General features: G+C 37.2%; 1 protein-coding gene across 1 annotated transcript in view; it reads left to right on the forward strand.

Annotated features, from left to right (window-relative positions):
- The window catches only part of LOC108717949 (all trans-polyprenyl-diphosphate synthase PDSS2), a 137516-nt gene that overhangs the window by 58357 nt on the left and 54913 nt on the right, over window positions 1-24246 (forward strand). Inside the window, exon 4 of the mRNA XM_018265407.2 lies at window positions 19504-19702. Coding sequence (XP_018120896.1) covers window positions 19504-19702 — 199 coding nt within the window. The remainder of the gene's footprint in view (window positions 1-19503; window positions 19703-24246) is intronic.

The following is a 24246-nucleotide window of genomic DNA, read 5'->3' on the forward strand; positions in this document are numbered from 1 at the left end:
AAAAAAAAAAAACATTCGAGAAATTGCTACAATATTAGGAGTGGTACATCCTGAGAATGGAAAAAAAAGCAACACAAAAAGACCTGGATGTCCACGGAAGACAACAGTGGTGGATGATCGCAGAATAATTTCTATGGTCAAGACAAACCCATTCACTACAGCCAAACAAGTGAAAAACACTCTCCAGGAGGTAGGCGTATCGATATCCAAGTCTACCATAAAGAGAAGACTGCATTAAAGTAAATACAGAGGGTGCACTGCTTGGTGCAAACCACTCATAAGCCTCAAGAATAGAAAGGCTAGATTGGACTTTGCTAAAAAAAAAAACCTCTAAAGCCAGCGCAGTTCTGGAAAAACATTCTTTGGACAGATAAAACCAAAATCAACCAGAATGATAGTACAAAAATGGTTTTAAAATTTCTATCTTTTGAGCTTCTTGTCGCTCGACTGATTTTCCCAGCTTGAATCGCTAAACCCCCGCATGATCAGCTCCCAGCGTGACCCGGAATGAGAAGAAGGGAGATTCTGTGAAGTGGCGAGACAGCGCACGAGCAGCGTAATACGAGCAGGCCGATGGCGTTACAGAACCTGAGCGATACCGACACATATCATCACAGTGAAGTATGGTTACCAACACGCTCTGGAGTGGGACGGATTAACATTACGTGAATACACACCAAGAATCCTGTAAGTAGAACCTTAGCAGGGACCCGGTGTATATGTTCACAGGAGCGCATATTGTTCTCTTTTCTTTTTGTTTCTCCTGAGGTGAAATGTATTGAGAAACTGGTGCGCTAGAAAGGAGGAACGCTAATCCATTGCCTGCTTCTGATACAACGCCCTGTGAAATATCTACAGGAGATTACAGATTAATTATAACCATCTAAAGGTTTAAAATATCAAATTGGTGGGATAAGGTTTATTACAGAAAGCGCATACAAAACTTTCTTTCTGATTTACTCTACCAGAATGATGGCAATAAAAAGTATGGAGAAGGCGTGGAACAGCTCATGATCCAAAGCATACCACATCAACTATAAAACATGGCTAAGGCAGTGTGAGGGCTTGGGTGTTTATGGCTGCCAGTGGCAATGCGACACTAGTGTATCTAATGTATCGATGATGTGACACAGGACAGAAGCAGCCAAATTAATTCTGAGGTGTTCGGAGACACACGGTCTGCTCAAATCCAGCTAAATGCAGTCAAATTGATTGGGAGGCGTTTCATAATAACCCAAAACATACAGCCAAAGCAACCCAGCAGTTTATTAAAGCAAAGAAGTGGAATATTCTTGAATGGCCAAGTCAGTCACCTGATCTGAACCCAACATAGCATGCATTTCACTTGCTGAAGACTAAACTTCCGACAGAAAAGCCAATAAACAAACAGAAACTGAAAGCCGCTGCAGTAAAGGCCTGGCAGAGCATTAAAAAGGAGGCAACTCAGAATCTAGTGATGTTCATGAAAGACATTAGGCTGTCAATGCCAGCAAAGGGTTTTCAACCAAGTATTAGAAATGAACATTTTATTTTAAGTTTTTTAATTTGTCTAATTACTTTTGAGCCCATGAAATTACGTGATTGTGTTTAAAAAAACTAAAAGCTTTAGTTCCTCACATTTTTATGCAATCTTTTTGTTCAACCCACTGAATTAAAGCTGAAAGTTTGCAGTTCAACTGCATCTGAGTTGTTTCATTTAAAATTCATTGTGGCAATGTGAAGATACAAAATTAGAAAAAAGTTGTCTCTGTCCAAAGATTTATGGGCCTAACTGCAGTTCAGTGTAAAAATAAAAACTGGTTAAATAGATAGGCTGTGCAAAATAGGTTAGGGCCTATCTGTATTCCTTTAAAATTCTTCTCATACACTCCAGCTAAAACTTTTTTAATCCCAATGCCCAACTTTGTGTGCATTAAATAAAAACCTTCACATACCCACTGGCAACAATCTTTTCACTCACTTATCAGACCTCTTTTTCTCCTAGTAGGGTCACTGCTTATACTTACAACTCACAGAATTTTCTCACCTAGGTAAGGAATGCAGTAGGTGTCTTGGGTGGTGGTTAGCAATAATCTCAAGAAAATTGATAAATATGCGTTTGATATAACTATAATGCAGATAATTTATTGTCATGATTTGTCATGCTTGATTTGACACTTAGGAATATGTATCACTAATACTAATATATTTTGTTTTTTATATTGTCATCATTTTTCCTAACGGTAAATATCACAGAAATTCATAACTTGCTGGTGACTTATTATTATGTTGATATTCATGAGTCCACCATCAGGAGAATACTGAACAGCAATGGTGTGTATGGCAGGGTAGCTTCCCAAAAATATTTCTGACAGTCTACAGTTTTCTAAATATCATGTGGACACACCAAAAGGATACTGGAAGAATGTTTTGTGGGCAGATGAAGGCAAAATACAGTGGTGTGAAAAACTATTTGCCCCCTTCCTGATTTCTTATTCTTTTGCATGTTTGTCACACTTAAATGTTTCTGCTCATCAAAAACCGTTAACTATTAGTCAAAGATAACATAATTGAACACAAAATGCAGTTTTTAAATGAAGGTTTACGTTATTAAGGGAGAAAAAAACTCCAAATCTACATGGGCCTGTGTGAAAAAGTGATTGCCCCCCTTGTTAAAAAATAACTTAACTGTGGTTTATCACACCTGAGTTCAATTTCAAAGGTTATAAAGCCATTTCTAAAGCTTTGGGACTCCAGCCAACCACAGTGAGAGCCATTATCCACAAATGGCAAAAACATGGAACAGTGGTGAACCTTCCCAGGAGTGGCCGGCCGACCAAAATTACCCCAAGAGCGCAGAGACAACTCATCCGAGAGGCCACAAAAGACCCCAGGACAACATCTAAAGAACTGCAGGCCTCACTTGCCTCAATTAAGGTCAGTGTTCACGACTCCACCATAAGAAAGAGACTGGGCAAAAACGGCCTGCATGGCAGATTTCCAAGGCGCAAACCACTTTTAATCAAAAAGAACATTAAGGCTCGTCTCAATTTTGCTAAAAAACATCTCAATGATTGCCAAGACTTTTGGGAAAATACCTTGTGGACCGACGAGACAAAAGTTGAACTTTTTGGAAGGTGCGCGTCCCATTACATCTGGCGTAAAAGTAACACAGCATTTCAGAAAAAGAACATCATACCAACAGTAAAATATGGTGGTTGTAGTGTGATGGTCTGGGGTTGTTTTGCTGCTTCAGGACCTGGAAGACTTGCTGTGATAGATGGAACCATGAATTCTACTGTCTACCAAAAAATCCTGAAGGAGAATGTCCGGCCATCTGTTCGTCAACTCAAGCTGAAGCGATCTTGGGTGCTGCAGCAGGACAATGACCCAAAACACACCAGCAAATCCACCTCTGAATGGCTGAAGAAAAACAAAATGAAGACTTTGGAGTGGCCTAGTCAAAGTCCTGACCTGAATCCTATTGAGATGTTGTGGCATGACCTTAAAAAGGCGGTTCATGCTAGAAAACCTTCAAATAAAGCTGAATTACAACAATTCTGCAAAGATGAGTGGGCCAAAATTCCTCCAGAGCGCTGTAAAAGACTCGTTGCAAGTTATCGCAAACGCTTGATTGCAGTTATTGCTGCTAAGGGTGGCCCAACCAGTTATTAGGTTCAGGGGGCAATTACTTTTTCACACAGGTTTGGATTTCTTTTCTCCCTAAATAATAAAAACCCTCATTTAAAAACTGCATTTTGTGTTTACTTGTGTTATCTTTGACTAATAGTTAAATGTGTTTGATGATCAGAAACATTTTGTGTGACAAACATGCAAAAGAATAAGAAATCAGGAAGGGGGCAAATAGTTTTTCACACCACTGTATAACCTTTTGGCTTAAATAAGGAGTCTTACATTTGGAGAAAGAAAAACACTACAGTCCAGCATAAGAACGTTATCCCATCTGTGAAACATTATGATGGGCTTGTTCTGGTTTGGGCCTGTTTTGCTGCATCTGGGCCTTGATGGCTTGACATTGTTGATGGAACAATGAATTCTTGATGTCTATGAAGATGATTATCATTTATCCAGGTCATGATATACAGTATCTAGTAGAAAAGTAGAAAAGTTAAAGGCTACTGGACTGGACAGGGCGTTTTCTTGAAAATGTTTCACCACTTATTCGAGTGGCTGCTTCAGTTCAACTGAATAATTAGGGAATCTCCCATCATTTAAACCCTTGAGGTTAGTAAAGTCACAAACATCCAATCCCAATTTTTCCATTTAACTTCAGTAAGATGTTGGCAGAAACTCACAGATGTGTGGAAGCATGATCCAGTCACAATGGTACCATGATTTTCATTGAGACGGGTGTTATTCTTTCAATGTACATAACTGTGAAGCTGCTGGGGTAAGGATGTCATATCGGCATTGTATGTTTTTGACAAACTGTGTCACAGGCCACCTCCTCTGTTCAGGGATGGTTTTTCCACTTTGCCATAAATGGCCTCTTTCACACCTCCTTCAAACCATCTGTCTTCTCTATCCAAAATGTGCATATTGATGTTTTCAAAGCAGTGTCCCTTTTCTTTGTGATGTAGATAAACTGCTGAGTCTAGTCCTGAGGAGTTGGCCCTTCTATGTTGGGCCATTCTCTTAGAGTGGTTGTTTGTCTCCCCAATGTATAGATCTGAGCACTCCTCACTCTTTTGAGGACAGTAATGTGCACATCTCGTATGAGTATTATGTGTCAAGACATAACTTTGGGAATTTATTTCCACTAAAAATAAATCTTGACCCACAGTTTGCCAGATCTCTCAGACATTTTTTCCCTTATTCAAGCTATACATTGGTTAGCATAAGGTCCCTTTAAATTAATCTTGTCACAGAGTCATTAAGTTTCTTGAGTATTAAGGTGTTGCATTTATACATGCTACACATTTTGCCTAAATGCATTTTATTGGTCAGTCTTTAAGCGTTTAAAGAGCAATGCCTAAACTTCTAGTGTTACATGAAGATTCATTAGATGTAATATGTTTCAGGGAAACACTTGGCTGAATGCATATTGATACAGAGAGATGCTGGTGTCAGGAGGTAACCGACACCACTTTGTAATTGAAATTTGTGTTGCTCTCTTGCAATATATTTCAAAATATTCTTTGCAAATCACATTTCACTGTGAAACTGAGAAAATTACAGGAAAATCTAAAACCTCTTAGCCTCCCACATTCTCCACTGTTGGATTATGATTTTTGATTGGCTCATTATATAATAATGCACTTTGCTGTCTTATTTTTGTAAGAATGTTCAAATGCAACCTGCTTTGGCTATTTGGCTTTTCTTCGGGGTCTAACATGGAATCAGGACAAAAAAACAATAAGCTAGATAATAATATTAAATAATATTAAAGCTGAAAAAAAAGTAGGGTAGAAATACTGCAATACTGTTTTGGGGTTCTTTGTCACCCCAATATTAGCATCCTCTATGCTGCTGTCAGTTACCTGAATTTAGGGAATGACAAATAAATGTGATATTAATTGCAGTTTCCTTAGTAGACCATGAATGGAGCATTAGAATTAGAGTCAGGTAATTTGGCCCATTTGTTGCAAACAGATGTTAGCTCGGGAGACAGTTCTAGAAAGTTGCATCTAAACTTTTGTAGTGGGGAGGGCATCAGTTTTGGCCTTAAAACAATATTAGTATGGGATTCCATATTGGAACTTTTGGATGAAATAAACCTTTTTTGTTTTTTTGTATATATAGATATAGATATATACATATATACATATATACATATATACATATATACATATATACATATAATTGCCAAATTCAGATAAGTTCTCTTTAATCCAATTGTTCCTTAAAGTTGTATAATGATAGTGCTGGGTTAATTTGTTTAGTTCGGTATATGATATAAGCCACACACACCCATGCACCAGATTTTAATTGCAACACATGGATGAGCTGCATTTTTTGTTTTTGTGTGTGTGTGTATATATATATATATATATATATATATATATATATATATATATATATATATATATATATATATATATATATATATATATATATATATATATATATATATATATATATATATATATATATATATATATATATATAAAATAAAACTTTACTGTAGTATATTTGTGTTTTTCCCCACAAATTTGAATTTAATTTTTACTGCACACTCTATTTACGCCACTGAATGCCTTCAATATATAATATATATATATATATATATATATATATATATATATATATATATATATATATATATATATATATATATATATATATATAAAATAAAACTTTACTGTAGTATATTTGTGTTTTTCCCCACAAATTTGAATTTAATTTTTACTGCACACTCTATTTACGCCACTGAATGCCTTCAATATATAATATATATATATATATATATATATATATATATATATATATATATATATATATATATATATATATATATATATATATATATATATATACAAGTAGTGACAGCTTGTAGGGGTGGGCCAATTTAACCCGTTTCGTTCGACAAAAATCCGCCAAAAGGTATTAATCTATGGGCGACAACATTTTTTTTGACGCGTGACCATTTTGCCATTTATATATAAAATTAATATGCGTACTTTCCAGCCCCATTCGAATAAAACTAGGAGATTACCATGGCAACCCGCCGACTAAACTAACTAGAAAGAGATCTAAATTAAGGATGGAACGCAAGTTCAGTTAGGGCTGGAACGCAAGCCAGAGAAATCCGGAACAGTATCCCTGGCAACGAAACAGGCACAACTGATTTTAAGGAGACATAGGGGAAGTACGTTAAGCCTCTGAAGAAGCCTATTGGTTAAACGCGTAAGGCGGAAGTGACGTACGTGGTAAACAGGAGCACCACGAGGAGAAGGAGACGCCGGCAAATCTCTTTTCCACTCTAGAACATCGCGGAACCTGTAAAAAAGACTCTACGCTTACACATGACTTTTAACTCATGTAACATGTGAGTGCAAATTTAAATTTTTTTAATATTTTTAAATAAAACGATATTACACTACGATCGTTTTATACCCCTATGTTGGAGCCTGAACATCAATCAGTGAAGGACACTGACCATCAGGAGAGTGGACTTGGGTACAAATATTCCACGCAATAAACCTACTAACATCTTGTAAGTAGACATTTTAGATAAAGTCGGTGAAGGTGTCCCCCCCCCTTTTCTGGTAAAAGCACACTAGTGTTAAGCGTATATGACACCTAGAGGGATGTAAATACAGGAACACACTTCACCTTCTGAAACACTGGGTGACTCAGGAGAAATCAAAAATACTACACAATATGTTCTTTTCTGTTTGTTTTTAATCTCTCCGTTTGCTTTAGGTGCTGGTCCATAAAACATTGGTCTTGTTTTTATATAAATAAAGTCTGATTTGACCCATGCTGCTTTCTAAATGATCCACAAGCCTGTAATATTACTGTTTGAATATGTACATTGTAGATGGTTATCTGTGCTAGTAATTCTAACATTTTCCTTCAATTTGTGCTTTTCTGTTAATAAGGTTTACTATCAAGTCATTTTTCCATTGCCAGCCATAATGATTTTAACCTTGTGTACTGGCTTGATCGAGTTGGGGAAGTCAGATTCTTAACTGAAATGCGAATGAAGGAAACATTGCTAATGCTGCCTCTGTATATCTAATGAGTACTGTGTAATAAACCATAACCTCTTTAGCATTTCCGAGGAAAATGGCATGATTATTTTGGATGGCTAGCCCTTTGTGTATGGCTCATTACCATCTGGCATAATGCGTATTGATATAACCAGTAATTGTCAACTCATATTTGACATGCTGCCTCTAATAAATGTGATGTGCTTGACTGCAGTCTTTTAATGGTTCTAAGACAAACTATAATTAAAGAAGATATTTTTGAGTTATCAGGCATAAATCAGAACGAGCAAATACTTGCATATTAGTAGAGATGTTACTATCCCTCCAGGATGAGTTATGTATTCAGGTTTGCCATCTCTATGTACAATGAAAGATTTCTTCCGGCACACACACTTTTTTCTGCACTGTGTTTCACACTCTGCAGCAATTTGGATATTTTTATAATAGCTAAAAAGAATATGCAACACTTGGCATACTGGCAAAGATGAGAACCACTGGTGCTTAACCAGCTGCTAAGAGGATGCCTTGAGAGCAAACAGACACAGGAGAAACTTTTATGCCAGACAGGCAGATAGCCAAGAAAACTTCTTACAACTTTCTTAAACCATAAATGTTGAACTGGTTTTCAGTGACTAGCTTAATTTAGCTTTTTTTCCTATGTAGTTGTTTTATGAAATTTGTTTTATACATAACATTTTGTGCAGTCAAGGTTAGGGTCAAAAGGTCAAAGGTTAGGGTGCAGGCAGTAATGGGGCTCTGGATCTACCTGGGGTGCCCACAAATGCATGCCTGCACATCTTGCATGTTTTTTGTTATCTGTGTGAGGTCCCCATTACCTTATATGTTCTGTGTGCATTATAGGTTAACTCTGTTTTCCTATATTCACAGTCCATGGACAAAACATTGCTGCTGTGGATTTTTGTATTTATACATTGGTCTAGGAGCAGCCATACTGCTTGACTCCGCTGAGCTAAGGAATTTATTTCTTAATAGGATACATAGTTATAGTGCTGCTAATCATCAGCCAAAGATGGAGCAGTTGATTAATGAATTGAATTAATAGGTTTAATTCCACTAGATAAATCAAACATTTTTCAGACCCCCAGTAATAATCCTTATCAGGGAAATGTCCTGTGTGAGCACTAACCAGTGTTTAAATATATTTCTGTCTTTATAAGTAAATTAAAAAGGCTAGCGATAAACACAAATCTTACATTTTTCTTAAATGTACATACACAGGCCGACCACAAACATTCATAAGGGGATTTTGTAGGGATTTTCTTTAACCTGATTGGTAAGAGAAGGTATGATGATTCTCTGCACAAATTTATGTGAGATTAGTGCCATGTTTTTGTATCACTTTGTATCAGTGCTGGAATTTTCTAGCCGTTCATTAAAAGCTTATTAAGTGAACTAATGGTATAGTCACAGTTCTGTCTGAATAGCTGGGTCATGGAGGTGGAGCTGATCTCCTCTGGATATTGATGTTTCCCTTCAAGTGAGGAAATGAGCCGTTGCTTGAATTAGCTGCTCCTTTCAAAGCTTAGCACCAGGGATTCCCATTTTTATAGGTATCTGCACCAGCAAGACAGAAAGCAGAGTCTAAAGTAACAGTACACAGGGCTCACATTGGTATTCCGCATTGATAGCCTGCCTTCTTTCGCCCCGAGCAACTCTCTCTCTAATGTTGATCAGCTGTCGATCTGGTATAGCTAACTGATATGAATAACCTCTCTGAGAACTCACTTGGAATTGGCAACACATGCCACCATAGTATTGTATCTATCTCTCGCCCTTGAATTTTGCTTAATACTACAATTACGATATTTCCCACGGCCATTGGGCATATGATATATCTTTTGTCCACTCTACTAACGTTAAGAGCTGAATCGTCAGATGTGCAGGAAAAAACAAAAATAATTCTTTAGCTGTATCTAGTAATTCAGCATTAACATTACGATGTGGCATCTTCAAAGGTGCCTGAACAAATTTTCAGTCCTGTGCAATCGACTAGACATCTGACATCCAAGGCTTTTTACTGGTATCGGTCACCTTGTCTCCCACAGCATATGCACCGTTTTTTATTCGTAAGCCTCTAGTCATTCAAGATGTTTGCCCTATAATCAATATAATCAAATAAAAGTGAAATGCATTAAAAACATTGAAGGTTATGTTTTCTCTGTCAGACAACACACTGTTAATGGAAAGGCAGACAGTAAAAGTAGAGCTGTCATGATAAATAAACAGCATAACAGTTAAACACGTGTTTTTATTTTTGTACCAATTTTGTGGATATTTAGTCATTGTCAGCCTTCAAACAAAACACTTGCTTTGCATTGCTCATTTTATCTGGTTTAAATAAAGCCTTTTTTGATTTGAACTCATTCAGTTGGCTTTATTTGAAAAAATATCTGTACATTTTTTTTACACACACATACAGTACCTGATTCCACTGATTGAATGGAAGCTGTGTTACTCCTAAGGACCATTTCCCAAGCCCCTTATGCTTCCAGTGTAATGCAACCACTGCATTTACACTGTAAAAATGTTGTACTCTAGGGTTTGAAGTCCATCTCTTTTTCTATAGTGGTGGTGCACAGATTATCAGGAAAGCAGAAGGACTTCAAATCCCAGAATCTATCACTTCATAATAAAACAAGGAGGGAGGAGTTACATGCCTCTCTGAGCTAAAGGGGGCAAGGAACTGGTCCCTACAGCACAAACAAACTATCATGGTTCCCTTTACATCTACATGGATTCTAGAAGTAAATCTAAATTTGAAGGTCCAGATAGAAGAACTCTTTGTGAGCTCAATGCAGTGTTCAAATTTTAATTTCGGAAACTAGCTGTAGCTGTAAGGGAGAGAGCATTTTCAAGTGGATTTGTTGCAGTTTGGACACAAATATGCTGAAAATTTATGGCATTGAAAGCTGTAATTTCTGGCGTTCGGCATCAAAATGACTTCTTTGTCTAATTCTTTAGGCACAAGTACACTTCACCTATTCACACAGGCTGCTGCTGTGAATGGCAATAGATCCAGTGTTTCTCTGCTACTACCGTATATACTCGAGTATAAGCCGACCCGAGTATAAGCCGAGGTACCTAATTTTACCTACGAAAACTGGGAAAACTTATTGACTCTAGTATAAGCCTAGACACAACTACAGCCCTGTCTCCCAGCAGCGCACATTCTGCCAAAGCGACCCCCCAGCGATCAACCGGACTTCTTTGCAAAGTTGATGGTGACAGAGAATTGCCAAACGGATTACTGTGTGCATTGTCCCACTACCATGTGCAGAGGGTGCTGTTTGATATTGCCATCACTGTTAATCTTTTGTATAACCAACAGAGGGCGCTGTGTGATATTGCAGTCACTGTTATTCTTTCATATAACCAACAGAGGGCGCTGTGTGATATTGCAGTCACTGTTATTCTTTCATATAACCAACAGAGGGTGCTGTGTGATATTGCAGTCACTGTTATTCTTTCATATAACCAACAGATGGCGCTGTGTGATATTGCAGTCACTGTTATTCTTTCATATAACCAACAGATGGCGCTGTGTGATATTGCAGTCACTGTTATTCTTTCATATAACCAACAGAGGGCGCACTGTTATTCTTTCATATAACCAACAGAGGGTGCTGTGTGATATTGCAGTCAGTTATTCTTTAATATAACCAACAGAGGGCGCTGTGTGATATTGCAGTCACTGTTATTCTTTCATATAACCAACAGATGGCGCTGTGTGATATTGCAGTCACTGTTATTCTTTCATATAACCAACAGATGGCGCTGTGTGATATTGCAGTCACTGTTATTCTTTCATATAACCAACAGAGGGCGCACTGTTATTCTTTCATATAACCAACAGAGGGTGCTGTGTGATATTGCAGTCACTGTTATTCTTTAATATAACCAACAGAGGGCGCTGTGTGATATTGCAGTCACTGTTATTCTTTCATATAACCAACAGATGGCGCTGTGTGATATTGCAGTCACTGTTATTCTTTCATATAACCAACAGATGGCGCTGTGTGATATTGCAGTCACTGTTATTCTTTCATATAACCAACAGAGGGCGCTGTGTGATATTGCAGTCACTGTTATTCTTTCATATAACCAACAGAGGGCGCTGTGTGATATTGCAGTCACTGTTATTCTTTAATATAACCAACAGAGGGCACTGTGTGATATTGCAGTCACTGTTATTCTTTCATATAACCAACAGATGGCGCTGTGTGATATTGCAGTCACTGTTATTCTTTCATATAACCAACAGATGGCGCTGTGTGATATTGCAGTCACTGTTATTCTTTCATATAACCAACAGAGGGCGCACTGTTATTCTTTCATATAACCAACAGAGGGCGCTGTGTGATATTGCAGTCACTGTTATTCTTTAATATAACCAACAGAGGGCGCTGTGTGATATTGCAGTCACTGTTATTCTTTCATATAACCAACAGAGGGTGCTGTGTGATATTGCAGTCACTGTTATTCTTTAATATAACCAACAGAGGGCACTGTGTGATATTGCAGTCACTGTTATTCTTTCATATAACCAACAGATGGCGCTGTGTGATATTGCAGTCACTGTTATTCTTTCATATAACCAACAGATGGCGCTGTGTGATATTGCAGTCACTGTTATTCTTTCATATAACCAACAGAGGGCGCACTGTTATTCTTTCATATAACCAACAGAGGGTGCTGTGTGATATTGCAGTCACTGTTATTCTTTAATATAACCAACAGAGGGCGCTGTGTGATATTGCAGTCACTGTTATTCTTTCATATAACCAACAGATGGCGCTGTGTGATATTGCAGTCACTGTTATTCTTTCATATAACCAACAGATGGCGCTGTGTGATATTGCAGTCACTGTTATTCTTTCATATAACCAACAGAGGGCGCACTGTTATTCTTTCATATAACCAACAGAGGGTGCTGTGTGATATTGCAGTCACTGTTATTCTTTAATATAACCAACAGAGGGCGCTGTGTGATATTGCAGTCACTGTTATTCTTTCATATAACCAACAGATGGCGCTGTGTGATATTGCAGTCACTTTTATTCTTTCATATAACCAACAGATGGCGCTGTGTGATATTGCAGTCACTGTTATTCTTTCATATAACCAACAGAGGGCGCTGTGTGATATTGCAGTCACTGTTATTCTTTCATATAACCAACAGAGGGCGCTGTGTGATATTGCAGTCTGTTATTCTTTCATATAACCAACAGAGGGCGCTGTGTGATATTGCAGTCACTGTTATTCTTTAATATAACCAACAGAGGGCACTGTGTGATATTGCAGTCACTGTTATTCTTTCATATAACCAACAGATGGCGCTGTGTGATATTGCAGTCACTGTTATTCTTTCATATAACCAACAGATGGCGCTGTGTGATATTGCAGTCACTGTATTCTTTCATATAACCAACAGAGGGCGCACTGTTATTCTTTCATATAACCAACAGAGGGTGCTGTGTGATATTGCAGTCACTGTTATTCTTTAATATAACCAACAGAGGGCGCTGTGTGATATTGCAGTCACTGTTATTCTTTCATATAACCAACAGATGGCGCTGTGTGATATTGCAGTCACTGTTATTCTTTCATAAAACCAACAGATGGCGCTGTGTGATATTGCAGTCACTGTTATTCTTTCATATAACCAACAGAGGGCGCACTGTTATTCTTTCATATAACCAACAGAGGGTGCTGTGTGATATTGCAATCACTGTTATTCTTTAATATAACCAACAGAGGGCGCTGTGTGATATTGCAGTCACTGTTATTCTTTCATATAACCAACAGATGGCGCTGTGTGATATTGCAGTCACTGTTATTCTTTCATATAACCAACAGATGGCGCTGTGTGATATTGCAGTCACTGTTATTCTTTCATATAACCAACAGAGGGCGCACTGTTATTCTTTCAAATAACCAACAGAGGGCATTGTGGGATATTGCAGTCTCTCCCCAAGTGAACTGTTGGTATAGGAATGATTAAAAGTGACTGCAATCTCAGCTACTCGGGTCGGGTACCGCTGACCCGAGTATAAGCCGAGGTAGACTTTTTCAGCACATTTTGGATGCTGAAAAACTCGGCTTATATGCACATTTCATCTGAACAGAAGTCGGCATTGGTGCTAAAAACACACAAGCGCAAGGACTAGCTTTATTAGAAAAAGTACCTTTAATGCGGTTGTGCTTAATAGATCAACCCTGGTGTTGGCTGAGCTTATATTTATGTGTTGTGGATATTTTTCCCAGAACCTATTACATCACAATGGAACAAGGTGATAGTGGGGTTGAATGTTAGACTAATTGGCGGTGAGAAATGTTAATCTACAAGTCATTTATAAACACTGGGCACATTTATACCAATTAGATGATTGCTTTCAGTGTTCTACCTGCAGCTGGTTGAAAAAATCTGATCACTAATTGGTTATCTTTCAGGGTAGAACTACACAAGCAGTTTTCATCATATTTTGTTGGTCAGATTGCAACCGCACACAACCACACAAGCTTTTGTATTATGCTACAAAATCTAATGCCCTTGGACTAGAACTCCACGACGCGTCTGGAGCCGACTCGTTGCTATGCGACAAAACGCATGCGACGTGCCGAAAGGAAGTGTCGGATAAATGTAGTTCTTACCTGCGATTTCTCCTTCACTTCCTGTTTCTTTAGAACATCCGACAAGTCGCATACGTTTTGTCGCATAGCGACGTGTCTGCTCCAGAATGTATAATGTAAAGTCGGAACAGATAAGTTGGATGGAGTCTTTAGTTCATGCATTTAAATCCGATAGTCAATATATTTCAATGAGGAAAAAAATCTTTCCAACACCATCCATTTTTATCTTGTCAGATGAAGATGCAGCATGCAACGTTCACATCCTACAGTCGTGTTGTGTCGAATGGAAAATTTTACATGTAGATTACACATCCGATTTTTGTATCAGTCCCATTATATTTTAACCCACACGACAACATTCGATCGCTCATGGAGTTCTACCCTCAAACTGTGGAATCATGTCTGATAGTTTTTATGCACCTTTTTTTTCCTTAATGGAGAAGGAAAAGTTAAAACTGAGTAAGCTTCATCTGAAAGCTTTATATAAATGCACTAGTAAACCCTTAAAGTGATGCAGCTCTAAGTCTCTATCAAAAGAAACACTGCATTCCTTTCCTTCTATTGTGTATACATAGGCTTCTGTATCAGACTTCCTTCTTACAGCTTAAACCTCCAGGGCTTGGGCTTTGGCATGCTCAGTTTGCTCCTCTCCCCCTCCCTGCCCAGAGCTATTAGCAGCAGGGAGAGACTCGTGCAGGAAGTGGTCACACCAAGCTGATATGGCAGCTGCTATCCTGAACAAATAGAGAGCTTCTAGAGTTGTTTACTCAGGTATGGTACAGCATTTACATTCCAATATAGCATTCCAGCTTGCACTATTTTGTCTAATCTACTGACAATAAACTGCCTCGCTATCTTCCCTTCTACTTTAAGCCCAACTGAATGTGCTTGCATCATAAAGGGGGGTATATTTTTCACTCATATAATTTTATAGGTTGAGTAAGAGCTGATTCTTCATCATAGAACATTGCTTTCTGGTCATGTGAACACTGAAATACTTCTCAGTTATGCCTGTCCACAATTATAGTGTAAAATGTTACACCTAATAGGAACTTTAATAGTCTTTATGTAAAAGGGGGTTTAATCCAGTTGAAAGTAGTTAATCCAGTTCTGTCTACCTTATTTTTAATATTGGTTTAAGATTTTGGCCACCTTATTTACTTTTTTTTTTAAAAAACTATTTTGCTTGTAATGTGCATTAGGAACCCAGCAGTGAGCAGTCCAGATCATGTCTTCCACTCGTAGAATACTTGTAGAATAACTAAAATTGCCCACTATGGCTTACCTTTTCAGAATCATGATGAGAATTAGGTGAGCTTTGACTGCTACAAAAAAGGTTTCCAAAAATAATATAAAGTTTAATATGTCTGCTGTAGAAGTCTCAAAGTAAGGGCATTCTTAGATGCACATAGTAATGTATGTTTATATATTTTCTTCATAATAGACAAAGGCTCATGTTCATCTATATATCGCAACATATATATATCGCAACATATATACTTATTCTAGAAGACTATTCATATGTAACCTTATAAAATCCAAATATTCTCCATTATACAATATTGTTTTGTATTTTCAGATGACCTTGCTGCAGTCATTCCTGTTTTGTAGTTTAAGCCATTGTTTTAGAAACTTTTTAACTAAGTTGTTATACTAATTAAGTAATTGTGCTAATGCAGTACTTTTGTGATTAATTGCTCTATTAAAGGATAGGTGTTTATGATAAGAATTCACAACTACTCTACTCATAACTCATCAATTAAAAGTTAAATTCCCCTTGTTATCCATAAGACAGACGCTGGGTGTAAATTAATATGGTACTTTGAGATTTTAAACTTACAACGGTGTTAAAATTTGCTTCCATTTTGTTTATGCTATTAAAACTGAAAATTAAAGAATCTTTTGCAAAATGGCTTACTTTTTGCTGTGCACTCACCTCTGCCAAGCCAGGTGTTTTTGGCTCTGGACACGAGCCGAAACGTTGATTACTGGAATTATGACAAAATAAACTTAATTTTTTATTGAAGAAATCCCAGGAGTGTGCTACTATTTTCGTTTCGTATATATATATATATATATATATATATATATATATATATATATATATATATATATATATATATATATCTCATTATTAACATGTATTTATATAGCGCCAACATATTGCGTAGCACTGTACATTGAAGTAGAGTTTTGCCAGCAGGAATTCCGCTGGCCTACGCATCACTAATATATATGCATGACACTGTAATAGCTTTGCTCATGGAGGTTTTGTTGTACCGAAGTATGAGTTTGGTGATTTTCTGCTTTCCATTTTAATATACATTGAATTGTAGCCCAAGCCATGAAATACCTGTAAACCAGATAGTTTTCTTTTGGGAAAATACTCATAATACAAGAATGCAGGCTTGTGGGTAGCAAATGTCAACACATATGCTCTCTGACATTAGGGGGCTTGTCACATCCAAATATTTTTTTAAATGTTCATATTGTTGTCTTCTCCTCCCCCTCCCTTTCACCTGTTCTTGGAAAACAAAATTTCTGAGTAGGTTCAAACACAGGTGTGGGGTCTTGCATCTATGAAATTAGACCCATACAGAAGGTCTCTGTCTGTAAACCAATAACATCATATCTACTTTTAAGGTTGAAACTAAAATTTAAATGGGACCTGTCACTCAGACATAAAAAGCTGTATAATAAAAGTCATTTTCAAATTAATCATTAAAATTCTTAGCTGTGAATCATATATTACCTGCCCTTCCTCTATCATACCTCCCAACTGTTCCATTTTCTGTGGGACAGTCCCAATTTTGACAGCTCAGTCCCAGGTTTCTTGCTGAAATGTCCAGACTTTCTCTTTGATCTGTTGCGCTCGAGAGAAAGATACACAGTTTCTGAAACTTAATTAAAATAAGAGGTATTCTGGCAGAGAGCCCAGAACAGCTAGCAGCTGCATTTTGAATTTTTGTAACAATTTAAGATAAGCAAAGAAACCATTGTAACTCGTTAAGATAAGCAGGTCTCTTGGGAGAACTGAGACTAGCAGTTTAAAGGGCAATGCACTTTGATTAGCAAAACTGTTATTACACATAAAACATTGCACTAAAACTCCCAGAGATGAGTTTTAACTTTTCATAACCTGACATATTTTGTAAAATGGAATGGTAATTATGGGGTGTGGTAAAAAAAAAATTGCCACGCTGCGCTTGCCACAGGTTTATGTCCCTCTTTCCGTTTTTTTATTTGTCGGGAGGTATGCTCTATGCCTTAGGCATAGAGGCGGGACAGGCAATTACTTTCACTTTCAATTCAGCACTTCCTAGGTATCCCTGTACTCCACATATTGCCCCTCCCTCTTCACCATCTAATTGTGTAGCCAATGCATGAGCATAGGCATCAGATGCCCCATTCTGGCACATGAACAGGAATTTGGCGTGATGCAAAGCTTGCCTTAGAGTGTTGCTGTGATTGTGAATTCTAAGACTAAAAGAAACAAGATTTAAATAGTATATATAGTGTAAGTGAAGTTTGTTTTGCTTGACTAACATCCTATTATAGGATTTGGAATTATTTCTTCTTTGGGTGATAGGTAGGGTTGCCACCTGGCTGGTATTTTACCGGCCTGGCCGGTAAAAATTATGAATGATACCAATGTTATTAATAGGGAAAAAAGATAAATATATAGGAAGGCCAGGCCAGGTGACAACCTTAGTGATAGGTCCCCTTTAACATTAAAGGGGTTCTTCACCTTTGAGATAACTTTTAGTATGATGTAGAGATTCATATTCTGAGACAATTTGCAATTTGTTTTAAAGGAACAGTAACACCAAAAAATGAAAGTACTTTAAAGTAATGAAAATATCATGTAGTGTTGCCCTGCACTGGTAAAACTGATCTGTTTGCTTCAGAAACACTACTATAGTTCATATTAACAAGCTGGTGTGGAGCAATGGCGGAAATTGAAAAACGGCTATATGGCACAGGTTAACCAATGGATAACAGATAACACCATTGGACAGACAGAGCTTATTTGCTATCTGTAAACTGAGCCTTTTCTCCTTTGAATGGCTGCCCCCATTGCTACACTGCAGCTTATTTATATAAACAATAGTAGTGTTTCTTAAGCAAACACATCAGTTTTACCAGTGCAGGGCAACACTGCATTATATTTTCATTACTTTAGAAAATTTTCTTTTTTGATATTACTGTTCCTTTAATTTTTTTATTATTGAAGGTTTTTGAGTTATTTATCTTTTTACTCAGCTCTTCAATTTGCATCTTAAGCAATCTGTAAACTAGGGTCCAAATGACCCTAGCAACCATGCATTGGTTTGAAAATGAGACTGGAATATGAATAGGAGAGGGGCTGAATAGAAGGATCAGTAATAAAAAGTAATAATAGCAATACATTTGTAGCCTTACTTAGCATTTGTTTTTTTAGAAGGGAGTCCGTGATGCCCATTTGAAAGCTGCAAAGAGGCAGAAAAAAAAGGCAAATTACTATAAAACTATAAAAAATAAGTAATGAAAACCAATTGAAAAAATTGCTTACAATTGGTTGTTCTATAACATAATAAAAGTTACATAAAGGGGTGGTTCACCTTTTGAATAACTTTTAGTATATTGTAGAATGACCAATTCTAAGCAACTTTTCAATTGGTCTTCATTATTTATTTTTAAAGTTTTTTAAATTATTTGCCGTTTTCTTCTGTCTCTTTTCAGCTTTCAAATGGGGGTCTGACCCCATCTAAAAACAAGTGTTCTGTAAGGCTACAATTTTAGTTATTAATACTTTTTATTTCTATTCAGTCATTCTACTATTTATATTTCAGTCTCTTATTCAAATGAATGCATGGTTACTAGGGTAATTTGTACCCTTACAACCAGATGGCTGAAATTGCAAACTGGAGAACTGCTGAATAAAAAGCTAAATAAATAAAAACATGAATACTAAAAGTTAACTTAAAGGTAAACAACCCCTTTAAAGGAGAACCACCTCTTTAAGTGCATTTAAAAATGTTAGTCAGAATTTTTTTTTTAATGTGCATAGGTTTAGAATCTTGAGAATATTATACAGTATGTATTCTTTATGTTTTAATAATGCTGCTTGGCGATCTAGTAAATTAGGACTGTAGTAGCAATCAAGAACAAGGAATGCTATTAAAGAGCTGTAATTAATTTTTAATTTTTTTTTCAGGCAAAGAAACCTAGCTGAAATTACAGAACTGATCCACACCGCTTTCCTAGTGCACCGTGGCATTGTAAATATTAACGAATTGAAGACATGCGATGGCCCCATTAAGGACATGCAGTTCGGGAACAAAATGGCAATTCTTAGCGGGGACTTTCTCCTTGCAAATGCATGCACAGGATTAGCCGATTTACAGAATGCAAAGGTAAAAGGTGTATGGAATTGAGATTTTTTCTGATAACTATTTTCGGCTATTACAAAATGTAATTGAAACATCACTTATTATATTCCCCACAAATGCTCCACTAGGGAAAAAGAAAAAGTTTGATCATTTTTCTGACTCTTTATATGGAAAAAAAAGCCAAACCTATCACCTAATTAGGTAATTTTTACCACTCTTCTAAACTAACAAGAAAAATTACGTTTTGACCTAAATAATCCCAAAAGGTTTGTTTTGTGATGTTTTTAGCTAGACAAAGTTTCATGGCCAATTAGTCGCTGAGGTTTTAAGGTTCATGTCTATCATCATCACTCCACAAAAATATCAAATGTCAAATGAGAGGGATCTGTGATTAGGATGGGGTAAGGGCATTAATGTTACCAGCAGTAAGGGACCTGGATAGACGTATGTCCTCCGACTCACCTGCTATTTGCCCCTGGAGTTAGATTGTACCTGTACACTACTCCACAGTCCCCTAATATTAGTGTTTACATAATAAAATATAATGTCATTATTTGGTGGGCCAGTTGCTTGCCTTCAATAAGCTAACTTGCTCAGTGAGACAATCAAACATCTGTTTTGGAACAGTAGTATTTTAAAGACCTTTTGGGGGGGATTTATGTTACCTCTTTGCAAAGTATGTGATCTATTCTCTCTCTCCAACAGTCTTGGCATGCTGATTCTGTGTAATTGAATCATTAATTGATGCTTTTGCAGTATTCAAAATAATAGCTTGTTCAAAATAATAGCAGTGTGGAGTTCAATTAGTGAGGTCATTTATTCTGTGAAAAAACAGGTGTCCATTACAGCCCTTATTTAAGGGAAACTATCGCAAAAATGAAAAATTAATATAAGCGTCATCATGCTGTCATATGAAACTTTCTACATACAACCAATTAAAAATTCAGTACCGTTTCTGAAATAATCAAGTTTATGTTCAAAATCCCTCTCTCAGCATCTGTTTCTCTTCATTCTGTCTTCATGCAGGAGTTGGGTGTCAGATATTAATTGACAGTTATATCTTATAGACAGATGTATTAGAGCTCACTCAAATAACTGATTCTGATAACTGATTCTAGTACAAACAAAATCTAACTAAATAACTGTCTTTTGCACAAATCATGCATGTAGAGAGACAGGATGTCTGGTGATTTTAATAGAGTGAGCTCTTAATACATCTTCTAGGCAAAAGGAGGCCCCTATAACATACAGTCATATGAAAAAGTTTGGGAATCCCTCTCAGCCTGTATAATAATTTACTCCACTTTCAACAAAAAAGATAACAGTGGTATATCTTTAATTTCCCAGGAACATCTGAGTACTGGGGTGTTTTCTGAACAAAGATTTGTAGTGAAGCAGTATTCAGTTGTATGGTATTAAATCAAATATGAAAAACAAGCTGTGCAAAAATTTGGGTACCCTTTTAATTGTGCTAATTTAAATGCATGTAACTGTTCAACTGATTATTGGCAACACCAAATTGGTTGGATTAGCTCATTAAGACTTGAACTTCATAGGCAGGTGTTTCCAATCATGAGAAAAGGTATTTACGGTAGCCAATTGCAAGTTGTGTTTCTGTTTTACTCTCCTCTGAAGAGTGACAGCATGGGATGCTCAAAGCAACTCTCACAAGATCTGAAAGCAAATATTGTTCAGTATCATGGTTTAGGGCAGGCATGTCCAAAGTGCGGCCCGTTTTCAAATTTACACCGGCCCTCAGCCTCCATCATGAAATTAATAATAATGAGGCCCCCAGCACAGTATGATCAGGAATCCCATAGCATTAATATTTGGGCACATTCGTGAAATGATCTGCCACTTGGTCTATACTGCTGCCTGTGTGCTGAAGGTGTTAGCAATAGACACGTACTGGCACGTAGAGACCCTGTGTTCTTTAGGGCTGAAGGTGTCAATAGATGTACTGACGTGCCAGTACAGTAAACTAAAGAAGTATGGCGTCACTACGTTCCAGTACATGTCTATTGCTAACACCTTCAGCACACAGGCAGCAGTATAGACCAAGTGGCAGATCATTTCACTAATGTGCCCAAATATTACGGCTATGTGATTCCTGTAATTTAATGTTAATGGTTCAAAGAATGTCGGGCTGAATGGTCGGCCCCCACACATTTTCAACTCACCAAATCTGGCCCTCGTTGCAAAACGTTTGGGCACCCCTGGTTTAGGGGAAGGCTGCAAAAAGCTATCTCAGAGGTTTAAACTGTCAGTTTTAATTGTAAGGAATGTAGTCAGGAAATGGATGGCCACAGGCACAGTTGCTGTAAAACCCAGGACTGGCATCTGTATGGCAGGGTGATGAAAAAGAAGCCCTTTTTGCACTCATGCCACAAACAGAGTCACTTGTTGTATGCAAAAGCTCATTTAGACAGGCCACAGTCATTTTCGAACAAAGTGCTTTGGACTAATGAGACAAAAACTGAGTTATTTGGTCATAACAAAAAGCTCTTTGAATGGCAGAAGAAGAACACTGCATTCCAAGAAAAACACCTGCTACCTACTGTCAGATTTGGTGGAGGTTCCATCATGTTGTGGGGCTGTGTGGCTAGTTCAGAGACTGGGGCCCTTGTTAAAGACGAGGGTCGGAAGAAATCAACCCAATATCAACAAATTCTTCAGGATAATGTTCAAGCATCAGTTGAAGTTACGCAGGGGTTGGATATTCCAATGAGACAATGACCCTAATCACACTTCGAAATCTACAAAGGCATTTATGCAGAGGGAGAAGTACAATATTCTGGAATGACCATCACAGTCCCCCGACTTGAATATCCTCAAAAATCCATGGGATGATTTGAAGCAGGCTGTCCATGTTCTGCAGCCATCAAATTTAACCGAACGGGAGAGATTTTGTATGGGCGAATGGTCAAAAATACTTCCATCCAGAAACTCATCAAAGGCTACAGGAGGCGCCTAAAGGCTGTTACATTTGCAAAAGGAGGCTCAACTAAGTATTGATGTAATATCTCTGTTGGGATGCCCAAATTTATGCACCTGTCTAATTTTGTTATGATGCATATTGCATATTTTCTGTTAATCCAATAAACTTTGTCACTGCTGAAATACTACTGTTTCCATAAGGCATGTTATATATTAAAAGGAAGTTGCTACTTTGAAAGCTCAGCCAATGATAAACAAAACAAATAAGTAAGAGGGGTTACCAAACTTTTTTTAGGTGGCATGAAAAAATCCAGTTTTCAATTATTGTATAATGTCACTGTACTTACTGTTTAATTTTTTCGTCTCAAAGCTAAGAAGACAATATCTGCCACTATTGCTGTTTTTAAGATCATTGCATCCCATGGCTGTTACACACCTGCTTCACTTGTCATCACTGGTGTGAATAGGCCAGCTGAGAATACTGAAACCTAATTTCTCGCTTTTAATTGCAGTGAAACATTGGTGCTAAACAGTGATCCCTTATTGCATTAACAATAGGCAGAGGTAAGGCAATTGCAACCAACCAGCTAGTCCCAGTTGTGAAGCAGTTATGTTGAATATACACAGACATACATATTTAATGATTGTTTTGGATAAGTGATATTTTATTATGTTTGCTGTGCAGTTTGTGGAATTTACAGTTCCCCCAGCTCTGAAAAGATCACAATCTAATTTTCTTGTCTAAGGAAGTACGATACAATCCATATTCCCCTTAGTGCCCGTGAATGGCATAAATAAATAGATTTTGAATGTAAGCAAATGCTTTGCAGGTTGTTAAAAATGATTCTTCTGGTCACTACTAGGTTTAGTTGTTTATATAGTTGTTGTTATTGCTTGGCATAATCGCATGGCACAATGTAAATGCAAAACTTACTTTTCTGTGTAGTTAATCTCTGGACACTTGAGTTCAAAGTAGTGTTTTATGGGGTTACATTACTAATAAACGTGTGCTCACTGCTGCAGTCCTTTTTTGTAGTACTCTTGGGACTGACTATTAGCTGTGGATATTCAGAACCATAATGAAAGGCAAAGCTATTTTATAATTGCCACTGGTAAAATTAGCAAAGTCAATTACTTTCCCTGAGGCTTTTTACTGTAGATATTAGAAGGATAAAAATAATTGCTTTAGGTAGCACTTTGATTTTTAAATAACACAAATAACATGTTCATAATTCTGCTAATTACACTGTTCTCTGCACACTTTTGTATGTTAAACATTTAGCCCAAATGTTTTTTTTTAAGTTAATATCCTTTTGAAGTTAATAGACTAATGGGATCTTCACATTTTCTACCATTTTATCCCAGGATTATGCCATTTAAATGTATGTGGAAATTGGCAGTATAAACAACAGTGGAGGTGTTTTGCAGGAAAGCTCTAAACGGGGTGTTTTGCAGACTAGCTGTGATTAACACATTAATGGCCACTTGACCAAAAAAATTAGCTGCTTGGTGACGAAGAACAATGGCTCCGCTGCACTCCGCTTGTGGTTTTTAGGCAGCCAGAGAGAAGCGGGTCTGCGTTTTTCTACATCTATAGGCTTAGCTTCCGCCTGAGTGCAGCTACACAGAGA

This window comes from Xenopus laevis, chromosome 5S (genome assembly GCF_017654675.1).
Source record: "Xenopus laevis strain J_2021 chromosome 5S, Xenopus_laevis_v10.1, whole genome shotgun sequence".
Lineage (NCBI taxonomy): Eukaryota > Metazoa > Chordata > Amphibia > Anura > Pipidae > Xenopus > Xenopus laevis.